At 39.0% G+C, this 16,899-nt stretch overlaps 4 protein-coding genes across 10 annotated transcripts; 2 read left to right on the top strand and 2 right to left on the bottom strand.

Moving 5' to 3' along the window:
- Nucleotides 1–3,490: 3,490 nt before the first annotated feature.
- LOC104769090 (ultraviolet-B receptor UVR8-like) lies at nt 3,491–6,976 on the top strand. 7 transcript variants are annotated; one of them, XR_015593329.1, is made up of 14 exons: nt 3,491–4,039; nt 4,408–4,484; nt 4,606–4,684; nt 4,796–4,855; nt 4,966–5,067; nt 5,162–5,255; nt 5,345–5,404; nt 5,505–5,550; nt 5,628–5,674; nt 5,749–5,851; nt 6,072–6,123; nt 6,224–6,327; nt 6,430–6,509; nt 6,643–6,976. XR_015593329.1 is itself a non-coding variant. In XM_010493219.3 (14 exons), exons 1-14 carry the CDS (start codon nt 3,739–3,741, stop codon nt 6,760–6,762), a joined length of 1,308 nt encoding a protein of 435 aa, XP_010491521.1. In that variant the 5' UTR covers nt 3,491–3,738; the 3' UTR covers nt 6,763–6,976. The 7 variants fall into 7 exon arrangements, 3 of the variants coding, with proteins under 3 accessions (XP_010491521.1, XP_010491520.1, XP_087361837.1); XR_015593328.1 differs by having other exon boundaries at nt 6,069–6,123; XM_010493219.3 differs by having other exon boundaries at nt 5,362–5,404.
- Nucleotides 6,977–7,070: 94 nt separating this feature from the next.
- LOC104708210 (ATP synthase subunit beta-1, mitochondrial) lies at nt 7,071–10,015 on the bottom strand. The gene is made up of 9 exons (XM_087505710.1): nt 9,415–10,015; nt 9,034–9,109; nt 8,862–8,950; nt 8,649–8,766; nt 8,468–8,571; nt 8,218–8,376; nt 7,896–8,120; nt 7,487–7,798; nt 7,071–7,385 (listed from the first exon to the last, which is right to left on the bottom strand). The coding sequence occupies exons 1-9, from the start codon at nt 9,886–9,888 to the stop codon at nt 7,272–7,274; spliced, it is 1,671 nt and encodes a 556-aa protein (XP_087361836.1). The 5' UTR covers nt 9,889–10,015; the 3' UTR covers nt 7,071–7,271.
- A 345-nt stretch (nt 10,016–10,360) lies between these two features.
- LOC104769092 (ATP synthase subunit beta-3, mitochondrial) lies at nt 10,361–13,745 on the bottom strand. Its single transcript, XM_010493221.2, has 9 exons — nt 12,947–13,745; nt 12,626–12,701; nt 12,439–12,527; nt 12,224–12,341; nt 11,994–12,097; nt 11,734–11,892; nt 11,412–11,636; nt 10,997–11,308; nt 10,361–10,742 (listed from the first exon to the last, which is right to left on the bottom strand). The coding sequence occupies exons 1-9, from the start codon at nt 13,430–13,432 to the stop codon at nt 10,629–10,631; spliced, it is 1,683 nt and encodes a 560-aa protein (XP_010491523.1). The 5' UTR covers nt 13,433–13,745; the 3' UTR covers nt 10,361–10,628.
- Nucleotides 13,746–13,904: 159 nt separating this feature from the next.
- On the top strand, nt 13,905–16,871 carry LOC104769089 (ATP synthase subunit beta-1, mitochondrial). The gene is made up of 9 exons (XM_010493217.3): nt 13,905–14,518; nt 14,778–14,853; nt 14,939–15,027; nt 15,123–15,240; nt 15,318–15,421; nt 15,518–15,676; nt 15,772–15,996; nt 16,094–16,405; nt 16,509–16,871. Exons 1-9 carry the CDS (start codon nt 14,045–14,047, stop codon nt 16,620–16,622), a joined length of 1,671 nt encoding a protein of 556 aa, XP_010491519.1. The 5' UTR covers nt 13,905–14,044; the 3' UTR covers nt 16,623–16,871.
- The last annotated feature ends 28 nt before the right edge of the window (nt 16,872–16,899 follow it).

Below are 16,899 nucleotides of genomic sequence, written 5' to 3'. Positions count from 1 at the left end.
GGGGGGGGGAATGAAGCCTGGTCCGAGAATCATTTAAAATGAACTAATCTAATGATCTTCTTGATGACCTCGAGCCAGACAACATTCCTCTCAACCATAAACCAAATAAAAAAAGAGAACTTCATGGAAGCAGACAGAAGAGAGATGAAGAAGAAGAAGCTAAATAGCGGTATGTGAGAGACGAAAGTCTATATGTTAGAGAGAGGAGCAAATTAAATGACCACAAGACCAACATTTTCATATTTACTTCTTTTACATTAATTCAGTAAATTTTGGTATGTGGTCTTCTTAATATAGTATGTGGAGGGTTGCCTGATATAGAATTTACTGGGAAATCCAGAGTTGTAAAGATTAAACATACATTATATTGAAAAATGATTTTGGAGGATTTAGGAAATTTGAAATTTTGATAGATTTTAGGTAAGTTGATATGATTTATAGCAAAATTCTTTCAAATCTCACATAAAACCATGAGATTTGGATTTCTGTATTTTTAACTAAATAAATCATCTCAAATCCTCCAGAATCCCTAAAACTAATTAAAATCCAAATCCACAAACTGTTTTGAATAACAGTGGATTTTAAAGTAGATTCTTAAATAATCAGTTCAATAACAATGGATTTCATGAGACAGTCTAAAATCCTCTACAATCCCTAAAACTTATTAAAATCCAAATCCACAAACTGTTTTGAATAACAGTGGATTTTAAAGTAGATTTATAAATAATCAGTTCAATAACAGTGGATTTCATGAGATTTTTTAAACTTTATGATTGAATAACATAAGATTTGTAACTTTTACATAAATCATTTAAAATGTCAAGTTGAATACACCCCCCCTATATTTCTTTATTTGTCTTTAGTTGTTTCTTAAATTTCCTTCTTTTCCGAGGCCAACAGTAGTTAATCTCTCTATATTTTGTTAGTTATAATTGCTTTACTATTTTTTAGTTCTATTCTATGTGGTAAACGAGATCCAAACATTGTAAAATCTAGTGGTATAACTATATGTATACTGATATATAGACAAAAAATGTAACAGAAAATGGTAATTTGTAAATCTTAAAAGTCTGAATTGGAGTTATATATCTATATTTTCTTATACCCATTCATGGTATATATATTTTTTCTGCACAATATACAACTTAATATGGTGATCAAGTTCAAGTTCAAGATGTAATTTTTTTTGTTCTCTCTTTAGAATATACAATTTCAAAATCATGTGTTTCTCTTCACTTCGTATTTAGTGTTAATTCGAGACAAGTGCCGTGGTTTCTATCTCATTAATTATTGTCTTATTCTTAGTTTTTTTTTTGACAACACTTATTCTTAGTTTGTATCACTCTCAATCCCCTCCTACGTACTTGTCCTGTTCTTTTATTTTAAATAACAATCAAAACTGGAATTGTATGAGTATATATATATTTGAAAACTATGTTTCATGTAACTTGTTTATAAATAGATGTGTGTTTATATCTTTGTATATATGGATGTATTGGGTTATATATGTGGTTCATGACGACTTCATGAACATATGCATTGATTGTTGTGAAAATGACAAATCATTGTTTTGGTCCTTACCTCGGTACGTCCAAATTTTTCCTATACTAGATCGCTTTGTAAATTTTACGTACAAGGACTATTTTAAAATTCAACTATAAAACATTTTTTTGTCTTTATTATTAGTCAGCAACTCAGCATTACATTTGTAATTATTTACGTACAAGGACTACATATATATTGCATTTGTTTAGTTTTTTTTTTTTTTTTATACGGCTATTGCATTTGTTTAGTTTAAAAGGATATAGAATATATTTTTGAAAACTTCGGTTTACAAAATTTAGCTAGAGATAAGTATTTTTTTTTTCTTGTATTAGAGATCCAATTGTTCCAAACGTAATTTTAATCTTTGGCTATATATATATAGTAAAGTTATAATTAATAATTTAATTTAGATGTAGCTGGAAAACAAAGTAAGACATTATATTATAACGTTGAGAGAAAAAGGGATAGTTTACATAGAAATAAGAAGAATATTTTATCGAGCAAACAATAAAAAGCACATAAAAGATATTTGACAGCGATGGTTTAAAGAAAATTGAAGTCTCGTCGTTGTCTTTAGTATGAAATGAAATTACACGTAATTAGAAACAATCTTTTTTCTGAGTTTTAGATTATTTACAGAAACCAAGTTTCAGATCGTGACTCGTGACTCGAGACGTAGAGAGAGAGAGAGAGAAAGAGAAAGAGAGCTTTTGGATGTCGATGTCTAACTTGTGACGTGAAAAGCGAAGGAGAAAAAAAAATACAGATTTTTTTTTTTTAAAGCATGCATAAACCCAAAAACGAAAAGGGTAATTAATACATGAAGAAAAATTATATCATTCAGTCTTAAATCTCTTTTTTTTTTTTTTTACAGTTTCTCAATGTTTTTAGTTGATAGATAAATACTTTTTCTGTATGCCAAAAAAAAAAAAAAAAGATAAATACTTTTTTTTTTTGTCTTGTAAAGTAATGAAATTTAATAACAAGATCAAAACTTACCTCTTGCGAGATAAGATCAAATAAGAAACTAATTAAGACAAAAACTGAAAGAAGAAATTAAGTGGCCAAAACAGCGATGAGTAGGTTAGGGGGAATGAAGCCTGGTCCGAGAATCATGTAGTGTATTCTTTGTTCGTTCTTTCAAATTTAAATGGAATGATCCTTTCCTTCATGACCTCGAGCCAGACAACATTCCTCTCAACCCTACATCGCACCACAACACTAGAACTCACGTTAATTCAAGAAGAGAAAAGAGACCTCTACTGTCAGAGAAACTGTGAATATGACGGTGTGATGATACTAAGAAAGAAAGACGAAAAGAAAATTAAGAGACCAAAGTTGAAGATAAATGTGATGAAACAATTCCTGTAAGAAGAAGAGAAAAGACTGATACGTGAGACAAAAAGTGAAACCGAGGTTTTGTCAATATATAGAGAGAGAAGAGGAACAAAAACAAAGACCACAACGTCAAAGATTTTCTTATATCTCTTCACTTACATTAGTTTAGTATTAAATTATTTGAGTTTGAAAAGTCTTTGGTTAAAATTTTTGGTTACTGTGTTAATAATATAATATAGCGTGTAATGTATAGGGTTTACCTCAAATAGAAATTTATAGTAAGAAACAAGAGCTGTAAAAAGTTCAACATGTTTCAAGTTCGTACACTCAAACTTTTCCTCATCATCTAGATTTAATTTACTTTGTAAATTTGTCTTTAGTTGTTTCTCATAATAACACAAGTGGTAAAAAGAACTTGATCCCATATATGTAAACCAAAGTATTGTAGGTGGTTTATATAAAAGTTAAATTTTGTTTTTATTTTAATTGACCAAAAGAAAAAGTTTTTCTTCTTGCAATTTCCCCCTTTTTCGATTTTGGTGTTAAATTGCACAAACAAAACTTCAAGGAGAAATTTTAAAGCAGAAGAAAAAAGACTGCAAGGATCGATTTCTAAAAAAAAAAAAAACATTTTGATCACTCTACAGACTTCGAAAACGAGGAAGACGTAGCATTCTTTGTATCCATCAGTTTCTTCTTCTTGTTGCTGATCATCATGTGATTCCATTTTACAGAGTTCAATCCTTTCATGAAAAAATCCAATTTCTTATTGAAAAGAGAAGAAGAACCATTCTAAATTCATCTCCTTTTTTTTATCACATTTCCTTTTGATTATAAATCTCAACAAGTGAAAAAATGTTGACTAGAGCACTCGGGCGAGTTCGAATTCCCGGGTCAATGATCCACGGATCGAATACTCCGAGTGGGTTTTTGAAAGATTCGAAATTGGTGGGTTCGATTGGTTTCTCCTGTGGTAGAAGATGGTTATCGAACGAGAGCGGGAAACGATTTGCGGCGATGTGGGGAAGCGGGGATTACGGTAGATTAGGGCTCGGAAACTTGGATTCTCAGTGGACACCTGCCGTTTGCTCTGCTTTGAGTGATCATAGCATCAGAGCTGTCGCTTGCGGTGGAGCTCACACTCTGTTTCTCACCGGTGATTCCTTCATCTCCCCGACTTGCTTTCTATGAATTTTTTTAATCTATTTGGCTGAACTTTGAAATCGTGAGAGGTTGCTATGTGCTTTGGTATGTGAGTGTAATCTTAAGAGGGAGAAGAATTGTGTTTGACTATTGAGCTGAGAACACTGACTTGCTGTGATTGAGTCATTTTTGGTATAACAGCATTGAGAGCAGCTATGGTTTTGTTGGATGTAGCTGTAGATAAGTAGTACTAGAGTGAACTTTTTGGATAGCATTTCTTGCCTTTGTTTGATTGGGCGTGTTGTTGTTGAGTTGGGGTTTTGAAGAATTTTAGCAATTTCTGATTGTTAGCTTACATACACACTCCTATACATGTGACAGAAACGAGGAGAGTCTTTGCAACGGGTCTTAATGACTGTGGTCAACTTGGCGTATCAGATGTTCAAAGCCATGCTATGGTATGTTATTAATTGGTAGGTTGGTCAAAAGACTATAGGGGTGCAAGCTTTTTTTTTTTTTCCTGTGCTTCTCTGTTTATCTTCAGTTGTACCTCAAATAATTTGATTATTGTTGCTGTAGGAGCCGCTTGAAGTTTCTGGACTAGAAAAAGATATTCTGCACATCTCGGCTGGCTATTATCATTCCGCTGCTATAACAGGTAAACAAGCACAATATTATTCACTACATTGCCATGTCCTGAACCTGTAACATCAATTCTTGATATAGTATTCGTAGTTGGTCACATATTTTACTCTCTCGTTTTCCATAGTTGATGGTGAACTCTACATGTGGGGAAAGAATTCAAGTGGACAGCTTGGACTGGGAAAAAGTAAACACCTATTACACTCAATGATTTATGCACTGTTATTTATGTCCTAGATTCATTAGTTGTTTGCTCTCTTTACATGTTCGTTTTCGTTCTTCTTTTTTCTTATGAAGAGGCTGCAAGAGTTGTACGCGTACCAACTAAAGTACAAGCTCTGGATGGAATCACCATACAAACTGTGGCTTTGGGTTCAGAGCATTCTGTTGCTGTTACTGGTTTCAATCCTAGATTCTTAGCTGGATACAGAAGTAGCACCTTTTTTTTTTTTAAGTACTCGGAGAAAGTTAAAGGTATCTTTTCCTTGAACAGATGGAGGTGAAGTCCTGAGCTGGGGAGGAGGGGGCTCTGGAAGACTTGGCCACGGTCATCAGTCCAGTCTTTTCGGCATCTTAAGAAGTAACAGGTTGGTCTGTTTTACTTAATTCCAATATAGCTTTGTCTCTTTCTCATGCATTTTTATTCGCAATTTTTTTCCCTTTTTGTGCTGTAAAGTATGCCCCTGATTGCAGTGAATTTACTCCAAGGCTTATCAAGGAACTTGAGGGGATCAAGGTACTCTACCGGTGAATAGTTTCTAGTTACCTAGTGGTGGTTTTACTCTTTAGACGTTTATGCTTATGTTTTTCTGTTCTTTCTTTCTGTCGAGCACTAGGTTAAGAACGTTGCTGCTGGTCTGCTGCAGTCAGCATGCACTGATGGTATTGATTTACATTCTTAAAATTATGCATGTTGTGCCATGTACCGATTTTATGAGGTTTATTTGCTCATAATGCAGATAATGGCTCTGCTTTCATGTTCGGAGAGAGATCTATAAATAAGATGGTAAGAAAATGTCTTTTTCTTTGATTCCAATGGTCATATATAGTTATGTAAAGCTATCTGATTGGAAAATACAGGGCTTCGGAGGAGTAAGAAATGCCACAATACCCTCGATTATTAGTGAAGTGCCATATGCAGATGAAGTTGCATGTGGTGGCTACCACACATGTGTTGTTACAAGTAATACTCTCTAATTATATAATGCTTTTTCGATGAACAGGTTGCTTTTGAGTCGTTTGTGTATACAGCACATGCCTGTCCTGCTTAAATTTCTTTTCGTTGTTCTTTATAGAGGCCCAAAACTGGTTTTTAGTTTTTGTGAAATATATGAACATATTGTCCTTGTAAGGTGGTCGATAGCAACTCATCCTTTGTTTATTTCCTTCGTTTTTATAAGGAGGTGGGGAACTTTACACCTGGGGCTCAAACGAAAATGGGTGCCTTGGCACAGAGTAAGTCATAATCCGAAAATTTAGGATTTTTCCTTAGAAGGTCTGAAATCAAGGTTCTTGCACCTATACGGCTATACTCATTTTATTTTGGATTTTTCAGTTCAACATATGTCTCACACTCCCCTGTGAGAGTGGAAGGTCCTTTCTTGGAGTCTACCGTATCTCAGGTATCTTGCGGCTGGAAGCACACTGCAGCTATTTCAGGTAGCATATTTTTATAGAAAACATCCCTTCTTTTCTTAACATTGTGCAAGTTATTCAACACAAATTCTGAAACTCAACCCAAATTCTGAAACTTGTTTGCAGATAACAATGTGTTTACCTGGGGCTGGGGAGGTTCTCACGGCACATTCTCTGTTGACGGACATTCCTCTGGTGGACAACTGGTTTGTTTCATTTTTCGTTATTATTGATCAGTTCCTGACAGATTAACTTCTGTGAATGTGATATAATTTCATTTACTCTCCCAAGAAATTTGGCATCAGAGAGAATAAATAATATGGTATGTAAAATATGTAGGGCCATGGTAGTGATGTAGACTACGCTAGACCAGCAATGGTGGACTTGGGAAAGAATGTAAGAGCAGTGCATATATCTTGTGGCTTCAATCATACTGCAGCAGTTCTAGAACATTTTTGAGGACTCCACGGGCTCGTTGTCAATTCGTATACATATGTTTTGTTTATTTATTCTTTCTTAAACTCTTATACTTGGGTGAGGAGATTGTACATCTGAATCAACTCTATAGAGAGAACCTTGTGGTTCTGACCTTGTAAGCATAAAAGGCAGTATATAATATACACAGGAGAAGAAGAGACGGATAAAAATAAAGTGCAACACTGGTTTTCTATAATTTCTTGTCAAATGAGTCTTTGAACAGCAAAACATTGTATCCTGTAAAAACACGTTCCTTCATACGAAAACTTGAATACAAAATGTGGAGAGAATGAAAACATAAACACTTTTGTCTCCTTTATTCCAAGTCAAAAACTCCAACAAATGAATTTGTTTTCTCCGTACTATCTCTCACACTCACAATGATCACAATGCATCAGCAGAACAGCCTGAAGCATTGATCTTGTTTTTTTTTTTCGTTATTGTCAACAAAAGAAGAAGTATTAAGCACATGAAGGAGATGAATCAATCCCTTAAGCTGCTGATTCCTTGGAGATCTTCTCTGCCTTTGCAACCACCTCGTCGATGCCACCAACCATGTAAAATGATTGTTCAGGAAGATCATCGTACTTACCGTCGAGTAGACCCTGCAACGATTTACAGTTCATATAAGCTCACATGTAATGAACAATCATGGAGCAAGGAAGGAAGTCGTCATTTGAGCTAGAGAATCAATGTATATATATACCTGGAAACTGTTGATGTTTTCCTTAAGGTCGACGTATTTTCCAGGGGCACCAGTGAAGATCTCAGCAACGTGGAAAGGCTGACTCAAGAATCTCTGGATCTTACGGGCACGGGCAACAGTCAGCTTGTCATCTTCACTTAGCTCATCCATTCCCAAAATGGCAATAATATCTTGTAAATTCTTGTAGTTCTGTAGCACCTTCTGCACACCACGAGCTGTGTTGTAGTGCTCCTCACCCAAAATGTGAGGCGAGAGCATACGGGATGTTGAATCCAAAGGATCCACAGCAGGATAGATACCAAGCTCAGAAATCTTCACATGAGAAAAATAATAGTACAAGTATATCAGCTTTATGAGCACATCACAGAAATATACTGAAAAGAAACATCAAAATGAGACAACTTCAAACCTGTCTTGACAGCACAGTTGTGGCGTCCAAGTGAGCAAAAGTTGTGGCAGGAGCAGGATCTGTCAAATCATCAGCAGGGACATAGATAGCTTGGACTGAGGTGATAGACCCTTTCTTGGTGGTTGTGATTCGCTCTTGAAGAGCACCAAGATCAGAAGCCAGAGTTGGCTGGTAACCCACAGCAGACGGGATACGTCCGAGCAAAGCAGACACTTCAGAGTTGGCCTATACAAGAGAGTATGCCAAGGTTGAATATACATTCTTACATGCATATCTGGCACGTAGGTGTTGAGTAATAGACACAGCAAATAATAAGGCTCACCTGAGTGAAACGGAAAATGTTGTCAATGAAAAGCAACACGTCTTGGCCTTCGGCATCACGGAAATACTCAGCAACAGTCAAACCAGTAAGTCCAACACGGGCACGAGCACCCGGGGGCTCATTCATTTGTCCATACACAAGAGCACATTTGCTCTCAGACTATTAAGACAGGAAAACAGAGAGAAGTAAGCAACAAAATCAAAGCCATTTGCACGAAAAATAAACGTGAAGCTTAATCCAAGACGAAAACCTGCTTCTCGCCTAGCTTGATGACACCACTCTCAATCATTTCTCTGTACAAGTCATTGCCCTCACGGGTTCGTTCTCCCACACCAGCAAACACAGAGAAACCACCTGTTCATAAGAAGACGCACCGATTAATAAATAGAAATAGAGACTAATTCGATCAGAACTACTTGTGCTAAACAGACCATGAGCTTTGGCAACATTGTTGATCAGTTCCATAATCAGCACAGTTTTTCCAACACCAGCACCGCCAAAAAGACCAATCTTTCCTCCTCTTTGGTAAGGAGCAAGAAGATCAACAACCTAGAAAGAAAAAGAACGGAGATCAACAACTCAAAAATTAAAAGACAACACATGTGACCTGTGGGAAGAGCGCAGAGCTAGGGTCAAGAATCTACCTTAATACCAGTGGCCAGAATCTCTTGCCCAGTGGCTAGATCAACCAAAGCTGGAGCATCTCTGTGAATAGGTAGGTAATGGTCGGTCTCTGAGTTAAAGTAAGAACAAATTGTCACGACAGGTTTGCAGAAAGTGAAACATTGATCAAGTGTGTGGCTTAAGACTTCTTACTAATTTCGCCTCTCTCGTCAATGGGTTCCCCAAGAACATTCATGATACGTCCAAGAGTAGCCCTTCCAACAGGAACCTTAAAAGTGAAAACAAGCCAAAAGTCATATTTTTGTTATTGCAACTTAGTTAAAGGCAGCATCAACAAAAATCCAAATTCACGAAATCATCATCTGGACATAGTGTTCCTTTGAAATGAATGACTTTGAAGAAAATAAAAATGTAATTTTGAAAAAGTCAATGCTGAGGACAAGGAGAACACGAACAAAGACCGGCGGGACTAGGCAAAATCCAATCAAAGAATTCACAGATCTAGACCTAACAATGCCTGATTTTACAGATCAGTGACTCAAGTAGAAGGATCTATTGAGAGAAACGACTTACAGTGATTGGAGCGCCAGTGTTGAGAACCTTCCTTCCACGGACGAGACCCTCAGTACCATCCATAGCAATAGTCCTAACGACATTTTGACCCAAATGATGAGAGACCTCAAGGACCAGCCTCGTGGGGTGATCTTGAACCTCGAGAGACGTCATGATCGGAGGCAATCCTTCCTGATCTTCGAATCTAACATCGACAATGGCACCAATGACCTGGCAAACACGCCCGATCGCACCTTTACCACCGTAGTCATAGGTCTTCTTTCCCTCCTCCTTAGCAGGAGCAGACGATGGCGCAGCTGAGCTTGCCGGTGAAGCGGTCGCGTACTCAGCGACACGGCCGAGGAGGTAACTACATGGAGCGGCGTGACGAGCGGGTGAAGGAGACGGAAGCCTGGGGTTACGGTTGCCTAATTTGGCAGCAGATCTACCGGAAGATGAACGGAGGAGGGATGATAAAACTCTCCGAGACGCCATGAGTGGAGTTGTGATGTGTGTGTGGAAGAGGAAATGCTAGCTAGGGTAAATACAGCACCTGATTCAACGTTTCGTGGGCTTTAAATAATGGGCTTATTTATTTGGGTTTATACATATTTGCAAAAACAAAAACAAAAACGAAAGGTTAAAGAAGATAATTGACCTTTGGATCCATAGTGAGCTTTTTTTCCTTAGTAGGTCAAAGTTTGCCTAAAACCTATTTTTTTCTTTTGGTGAAACGATCGTTGCTAATCTCAAATTCTCAATTCTCTAAGCGGATTTTTTTTTTCCTTCGAATGTGCTTACTGCTTAGTCATGAGGTAGATGTCTCGACCTTGAGCTTCTGTTGTAGTAGATGCAATATTTCAATGTCGTTATACTTTCTAAGAAAATGGGATGCTATATTGCTCGTAATTTTTTGGCATAGATTATATCAAGCTCGTCTTTTAAAGCATACTCGATCAAGAAATCATAATCTGCAAGACTGACTTAACCTTTATTTCAACAAGTCAAGGATGCAATCAAAAATATGAGTACAAGCGAATTGAGGGAGGATATGTTCAGTACATCTCGTAGCTCTCTCAAGGAATTCGAACCAAAAGAAACTATAAATACGGAACTCAATTTCCGTTTGGTGGGAGGGACTCACAGGCATTTGTTTTTTCTTTTTCTTTTTCATTTTCGTTATTGTCAAAAGAAATAGAGAAGTATTAGGCGTATGCTGCTGACTCTTTCAGCTTCTATGCTGCTGACTCTTTCGAGATCTTCTCTGCCTTTGCAACAACCTCATCGATACCTCCAACCATGTAAAACGATTGTTCGGGAAGATCATCGTACTTACCATCCAGCAAACCCTGTAACAAATTATCCCCAATACATGTTTTGGGTCAGTCACTGGACCATATTCCATTTGGTAACAGCAAATCTATCTATGGTAGAGTATATCTCCTCCATCTAGACACAAAGGAATTCTTCTATACTAAAAACCAGCTGTGTAACTCTACTTCAAATCCACACAGAGATGTTAAGGGAGCATTGAAAGCTTTTAGGAACTCAGAACAAATGTGATAACCATAAGATTATATCAAAAAATTGTTGTGTTTCATACCTGGAAACTGTTGATGTTTTCTTTAAGGTCCACGTATTTTCCAGGGGCACCAGTGAAGATCTCAGCAACATGGAAAGGCTGACTCAAGAATCTCTGGATCTTACGGGCACGGGCAACTGTCAGCTTGTCATCTTCACTTAGCTCATCCATTCCCAAAATGGCAATAATATCTTGTAAATTCTTGTAGTTCTGTAGCACTTTCTGCACACCACGAGCTGTGTTGTAGTGCTCCTCACCCAAAATGTGAGGCGAGAGCATACGGGACGTTGAATCCAAAGGATCCACAGCAGGGTAGATACCAAGCTCAGAAATCTTCACATGGGAGAGAAAAAGTATAAATACGACAGCTATAGGAAGCATTACATGGGATGCAGAACTATACTGAAAAGAAGCGTGAGAAGGAGAAAATTCACACCTGTCTTGATAGCACAGTTGTGGCGTCCAAGTGAGCAAAAGTTGTGGCTGGAGCAGGATCTGTCAAATCATCAGCAGGGACATAGATGGCTTGGACTGAAGTAATTGAACCTTTCTTGGTGGTTGTGATTCGCTCTTGAAGAGCACCAAGATCAGAAGCAAGAGTTGGCTGGTAACCCACAGCAGACGGGATACGACCGAGCAAAGCAGACACTTCAGAATTGGCCTACACAAGAGAGTATACCGAGTTAAATATACATTCTATTTATACATATAGGACATATAGGTGTTGAGTAATAGACACAGCAAATAACAAGGCTCACCTGAGTGAAACGGAAAATGTTATCAATGAAAAGCAACACATCTTGGCCTTCGGCATCACGGAAATACTCAGCAACAGTCAAACCAGTAAGTCCAACACGGGCACGGGCACCCGGGGGCTCATTCATTTGTCCATACACTAGGGCACATTTACTCTCAGACTGTTAAGACAAGAAAACAGAAAGAATTGACAACACAAACCAGTCAAACACCATTTGCAGGAAAAGGAAAGGTGAAGAGTAATCCAAAATTAGATGAAAACCTGCTTCTCGCCTAGCTTGATGACACCACTCTCAATCATTTCTCTGTACAAGTCATTTCCTTCACGGGTCCTTTCTCCCACACCAGCAAACACGGAGAAACCACCTATTTACCAGTAGGAGAACCAGTTAGTAAGTTAACAACTGGAATACCAACCAGTTAGTAAGTAAACTACTGGAATACCAATGTGCACACTACTTAAACAACTGGAATACCATTGAGAGTACATACCATGAGCTTTAGCGACATTGTTGATCAGTTCCATAATGAGCACTGTTTTCCCAACACCAGCACCGCCAAAAAGTCCAATCTTTCCTCCTCTTTGGTAAGGAGCAAGAAGATCAACAACCTGATAAAAAAAGAAAAAGCAACAAACGTCTGCTCAGAACACAAAAGGCAACAAATGTGACCTGTAGAAACAGCGTGGAGGTAGTAACAGGATCTACCTTAATACCAGTAGCCAGAATCTCTTGACCAGTGGCCAAATCAACCAAAGCTGGAGCGTCTCTGTGAATCGGTAAGTAATGTTCGGTCTCTGTTAGATCATTCAAAAGCCACAAGCAGTTAGAATCAACTGTCATCAGAGGCCCATAGAACGTAAGAAATTGTTGCAGTATGGCTTAAAGTTCTTACTAATTTCGCCTCTCTCGTCAATGGGTTCTCCAAGAACGTTCATGATACGTCCAAGGGTAGCCCTTCCAACAGGAACCTGAATATACAGATAAATCCACCACATCATAAGACATGATTCCTTCAGAAAGACAGAGCTTTGGACAAAGTCAACGATATAACATACAAACCAGAACTTAGCGAAACAAAACGAATTGAGTTGCCATAAACAGATCCTCAGATCTAGACCAAGGTATCGAATGGCAAAAATGTCCCAACTTGAGTCCTGATCCTAGATCTACGAGACTTGTAACAGAAAACTCATAAGACAATGAAACCACTTACAGTGATTGGAGCGCCAGTATTGAGAACCTTCCTTCCACGGACAAGACCCTCAGTACCATCCATAGCAATGGTCCTAACGACATTTTGACCCAAATGATGAGACACCTCAAGAACCAACCTTGTAGGATGATCCTGAACCTCGAGAGAAGTCATGATCGGAGGCAATCCTTCCTGATCTTCGAATCTAACATCAACAATGGCACCAATAACCTGACACACACGCCCGATCGCACCTTTGCCACCGTAATCATAAGTCTTCTTCGCCTCATCCTTAGCTGGACCAGACGACGTCGCAGCCGAATTAGCCGGAGAAGAAGTAGAATACTCAGCGACTCGTCCAAGGAGTGTCCCACATGGAGCAGCTCGATGCGCTGGACCTGGTGATGATGAAAGCCTTGGGTTTCGGCTACCGATTAAGGAGGATTTCGAAGTAGATCTACCGGAAGATGAACGGAGAAGCGATGATAAGATTCGCCGACTCGCCATGACTGTTAAGCGAGAGAGATTAAAGAGAGAAAGAGGCTCCTCTCGCTAGGGTTAACAAAATGAATATGTTCTCTTTCTCTCTTCTCCCTCTCTTTAAAACTTAGCTCTCCTGATTTCACTAACGTAAGACCACTTCTTCTGTAGAACGTGTTTTGTTCTGACTGTGACACGTGTCATTTGTCTGATTCTTTTCCTTACGGGGCCGTTGATTGGTAGGAAATAATCAAATCGTTGATCTTCTTTCTCTTAAATAAAAATACCCAACCATGGTAATAAAATTTGTAAATGTCGGACAACAAACACAATAATACACATATGTAAGCTCTATGAGGTGGATGAAATTATATTGTTAATATCCCAACATTTTAATTACCAAAACTATATGCTTAAGCATGATCTCGAATCAAGCTTTGATCTCCCAACTTTGTTGATATTATGGATCCCCATGGGCTAAGAAGTCATCTTTTTGGTTAGGTAAAGAGGCCCAAAAAAGCCCATTAACTATAAGCCCATCAAACAGAGTGAGTGGGAGCTGTAGATTCGGCAATCAGCATATGTTGTTGTTACCCTAGCATTTCTTCTGTCCCTCTCCTTTCACACAACTCCCCACTCATGGCGTCTCGGAGAGTCTTATCATCGCTTCTCCGTTCATCTTCCGGTAGATCTGCTGCCAAATTAGGCAACCGTAACCCCAGGCTTCCGTCTCCTTCACCCGCGCGTCACGCCGCTCCATGTAGTTACCTTCTCGGCCGCGTCGCTGAGTACGCGACCGCTTCACCGGCAAGCTCAGCTGCGCCATCGTCTGCTCCTGCTAAGGATGAGGGCAAGAAGACCTATGATTATGGTGGTAAAGGTGCGATCGGGCGTGTTTGCCAGGTCATTGGTGCTATTGTCGATGTTAGATTCGAAGATCAGGAAGGATTGCCTCCGATCATGACTTCTCTCGAGGTTCAGGATCACCCAACGAGGCTGGTCCTTGAGGTTTCTCATCATTTGGGTCAAAATGTTGTTAGGACCATTGCTATGGATGGTACTGAGGGTCTCGTCCGTGGAAGGAAGGTTCTCAACACTGGCGCTCCAATCACTGTAAGTGGCTTCTCTCCATAGATCCTTCTACTTGAGTCACTGATCTGTATAATCAGGCATTGTTAGGTTCAGATCTGTGAATTTGTTGATTGGATTTTTCCTAGTCTTTGTTCGTGTTTCCTTATCCTCAACGTTGACTTTATACTTTTTTCTTCAAAAGGTTATTCATTTCAGAGTAACACAATGTATAGCTGATATCGTTAGTCTGCGTACGTTGCAATAACAAAAATGTGACTTTTGGCTTGTTTTCACTTTTAAGGTCCCTGTTGGAAGAGCTACTCTTGGACGTATCATGAATGTTCTTGGAGAACCCATTGACGAGAGAGGCGAAATTAGTAAGCAGTCTTAGCCTCACACTTAATCAATGTCTCACTTTCTGCAACCCTGTCTTGACTATATGTTCTTACTGTTGTTGCTCAGAAACCGACCATTACCTACCTATTCACAGAGATGCTCCAGCTTTGGTTGATCTAGCCACTGGACAAGAGATTCTGGCCACTGGTATTAAGGTAGATTCTGGACAATAGCTCCGTGCTATTCCCACGGGTCACTTGTGTTGTCTTTTAATTTTTGAGTTGTTGATTTCTGTTTTTTTTCATTCCAGGTTGTTGATCTTCTTGCTCCTTACCAAAGAGGAGGAAAGATTGGTCTTTTTGGCGGTGCTGGTGTAGGAAAAACTGTGCTGATTATGGAGCTGATCAACAATGTCGCCAAAGCTCATGGTCTGTTTAGCACAAGTAGTACTGATCGTATTAGTCTCCGTTTCTATTTATTAATTGGTGCGTCTTTTTATGAACAGGTGGTTTCTCTGTGTTTGCTGGTGTGGGAGAACGAACCCGTGAGGGCAATGACTTGTACAGAGAAATGATTGAGAGTGGTGTCATCAAGCTAGGCGAGAAGCAGGTTTTCATCTGATTTGGATTAAGCTTCACCTTTAGTTTTCGTGCAAATGGCTTTTGATTTTGTTGCTTAGTTCTCTCTGTTTTCCTGTCTTAACAGTCTGAAAGCAAATGTGCTCTTGTGTATGGACAAATGAATGAGCCCCCGGGTGCTCGTGCCCGTGTTGGACTTACTGGTTTGACTGTTGCTGAGTATTTCCGTGATGCCGAAGGCCAAGATGTGTTGCTTTTCATCGACAACATTTTCCGTTTCACTCAGGTAAGCCTTGTTATTTGCTGTGTCTATTCTCAACACCTACGTGCCAGATATGCATGAAAGAATGTATATTTAACTCGGTATACTCTCTTGTATAGGCCAACTCTGAAGTGTCTGCTTTGCTCGGACGTATCCCGTCTGCTGTGGGTTACCAGCCAACTCTGGCTTCTGATCTTGGAGCTCTTCAAGAGCGAATCACAACCACCAAGAAAGGGTCTATCACCTCAGTCCAAGCTATCTATGTCCCTGCTGATGATTTGACCGATCCTGCTCCTGCCACAACTTTTGCTCACTTGGACGCCACAACTGTGCTTTCAAGACAGGTGTGAAGTTGTCTCTTTTTGATGTTTCTTTTCAGTATATTTCTGTGATGTGCTCGTAAAGCTGATATACTTGTACTATTATTTTTCTCATGTGAAGATTTCTGAGCTTGGTATCTATCCTGCTGTGGATCCTTTGGATTCAACATCCCGTATGCTCTCACCTCACATTTTGGGTGAGGAGCACTACAACACAGCTCGTGGTGTGCAGAAGGTGCTACAGAACTACAAGAATTTACAAGATATTATTGCCATTTTGGGAATGGATGAGCTAAGTGAAGATGACAAGCTGACTGTTGCCCGTGCCCGTAAGATCCAGAGATTCTTGAGTCAGCCTTTCCACGTTGCTGAGATCTTCACTGGTGCCCCTGGAAAATACGTCGATCTTAAGGAAAACATCAACAGTTTCCAGGTAATATATTCTTCATTGATTCTCTAGTTCAGATGACGACTTCCTTCCTTGCTCCATGATTGTTCATGGCATGTGAGCTTATATGAACTGTAAATTGTTGCAGGGTCTACTCGACGGTAAGTACGATGATCTTCCTGAACAATCGTTTTACATGGTTGGTGGCATCGACGAGGTGGTTGCAAAGGCAGAGAAGATCTCCAAGGAGTCAGCAGCTTAAGGGAATGATTCGGCTCTTTCATGCTTAATACTTCTCTTCTTTTTTCTGACAATAACGAAAAAAAAACCCAATGCCTGTGACTCTCCCACCAAACGGAATCTGAGTTCCGTACTTATAGTTTCCTTTGGTTCAAATTCCATGAGAGCTGGCAAGATGATGCTGAACAGATCCATTCACTGTTACTCAAATTTTTGTCTATTTTGCTTTCATTACATGTTGAAATAAAGATTAAAGTCTTGCAGATTCAAATTGCAGTGTATGAGATTGTGTTTTTTCT

This window comes from Camelina sativa, chromosome 20, assembly GCF_030686135.1.
Source record: "Camelina sativa cultivar CO46 ecotype springtype chromosome 20, ASM3068613v1".
Taxonomy (NCBI): Eukaryota; Viridiplantae; Streptophyta; class Magnoliopsida; order Brassicales; family Brassicaceae; genus Camelina; species Camelina sativa.
This window is presented reverse-complemented; position numbering and strand designations above follow the sequence as displayed.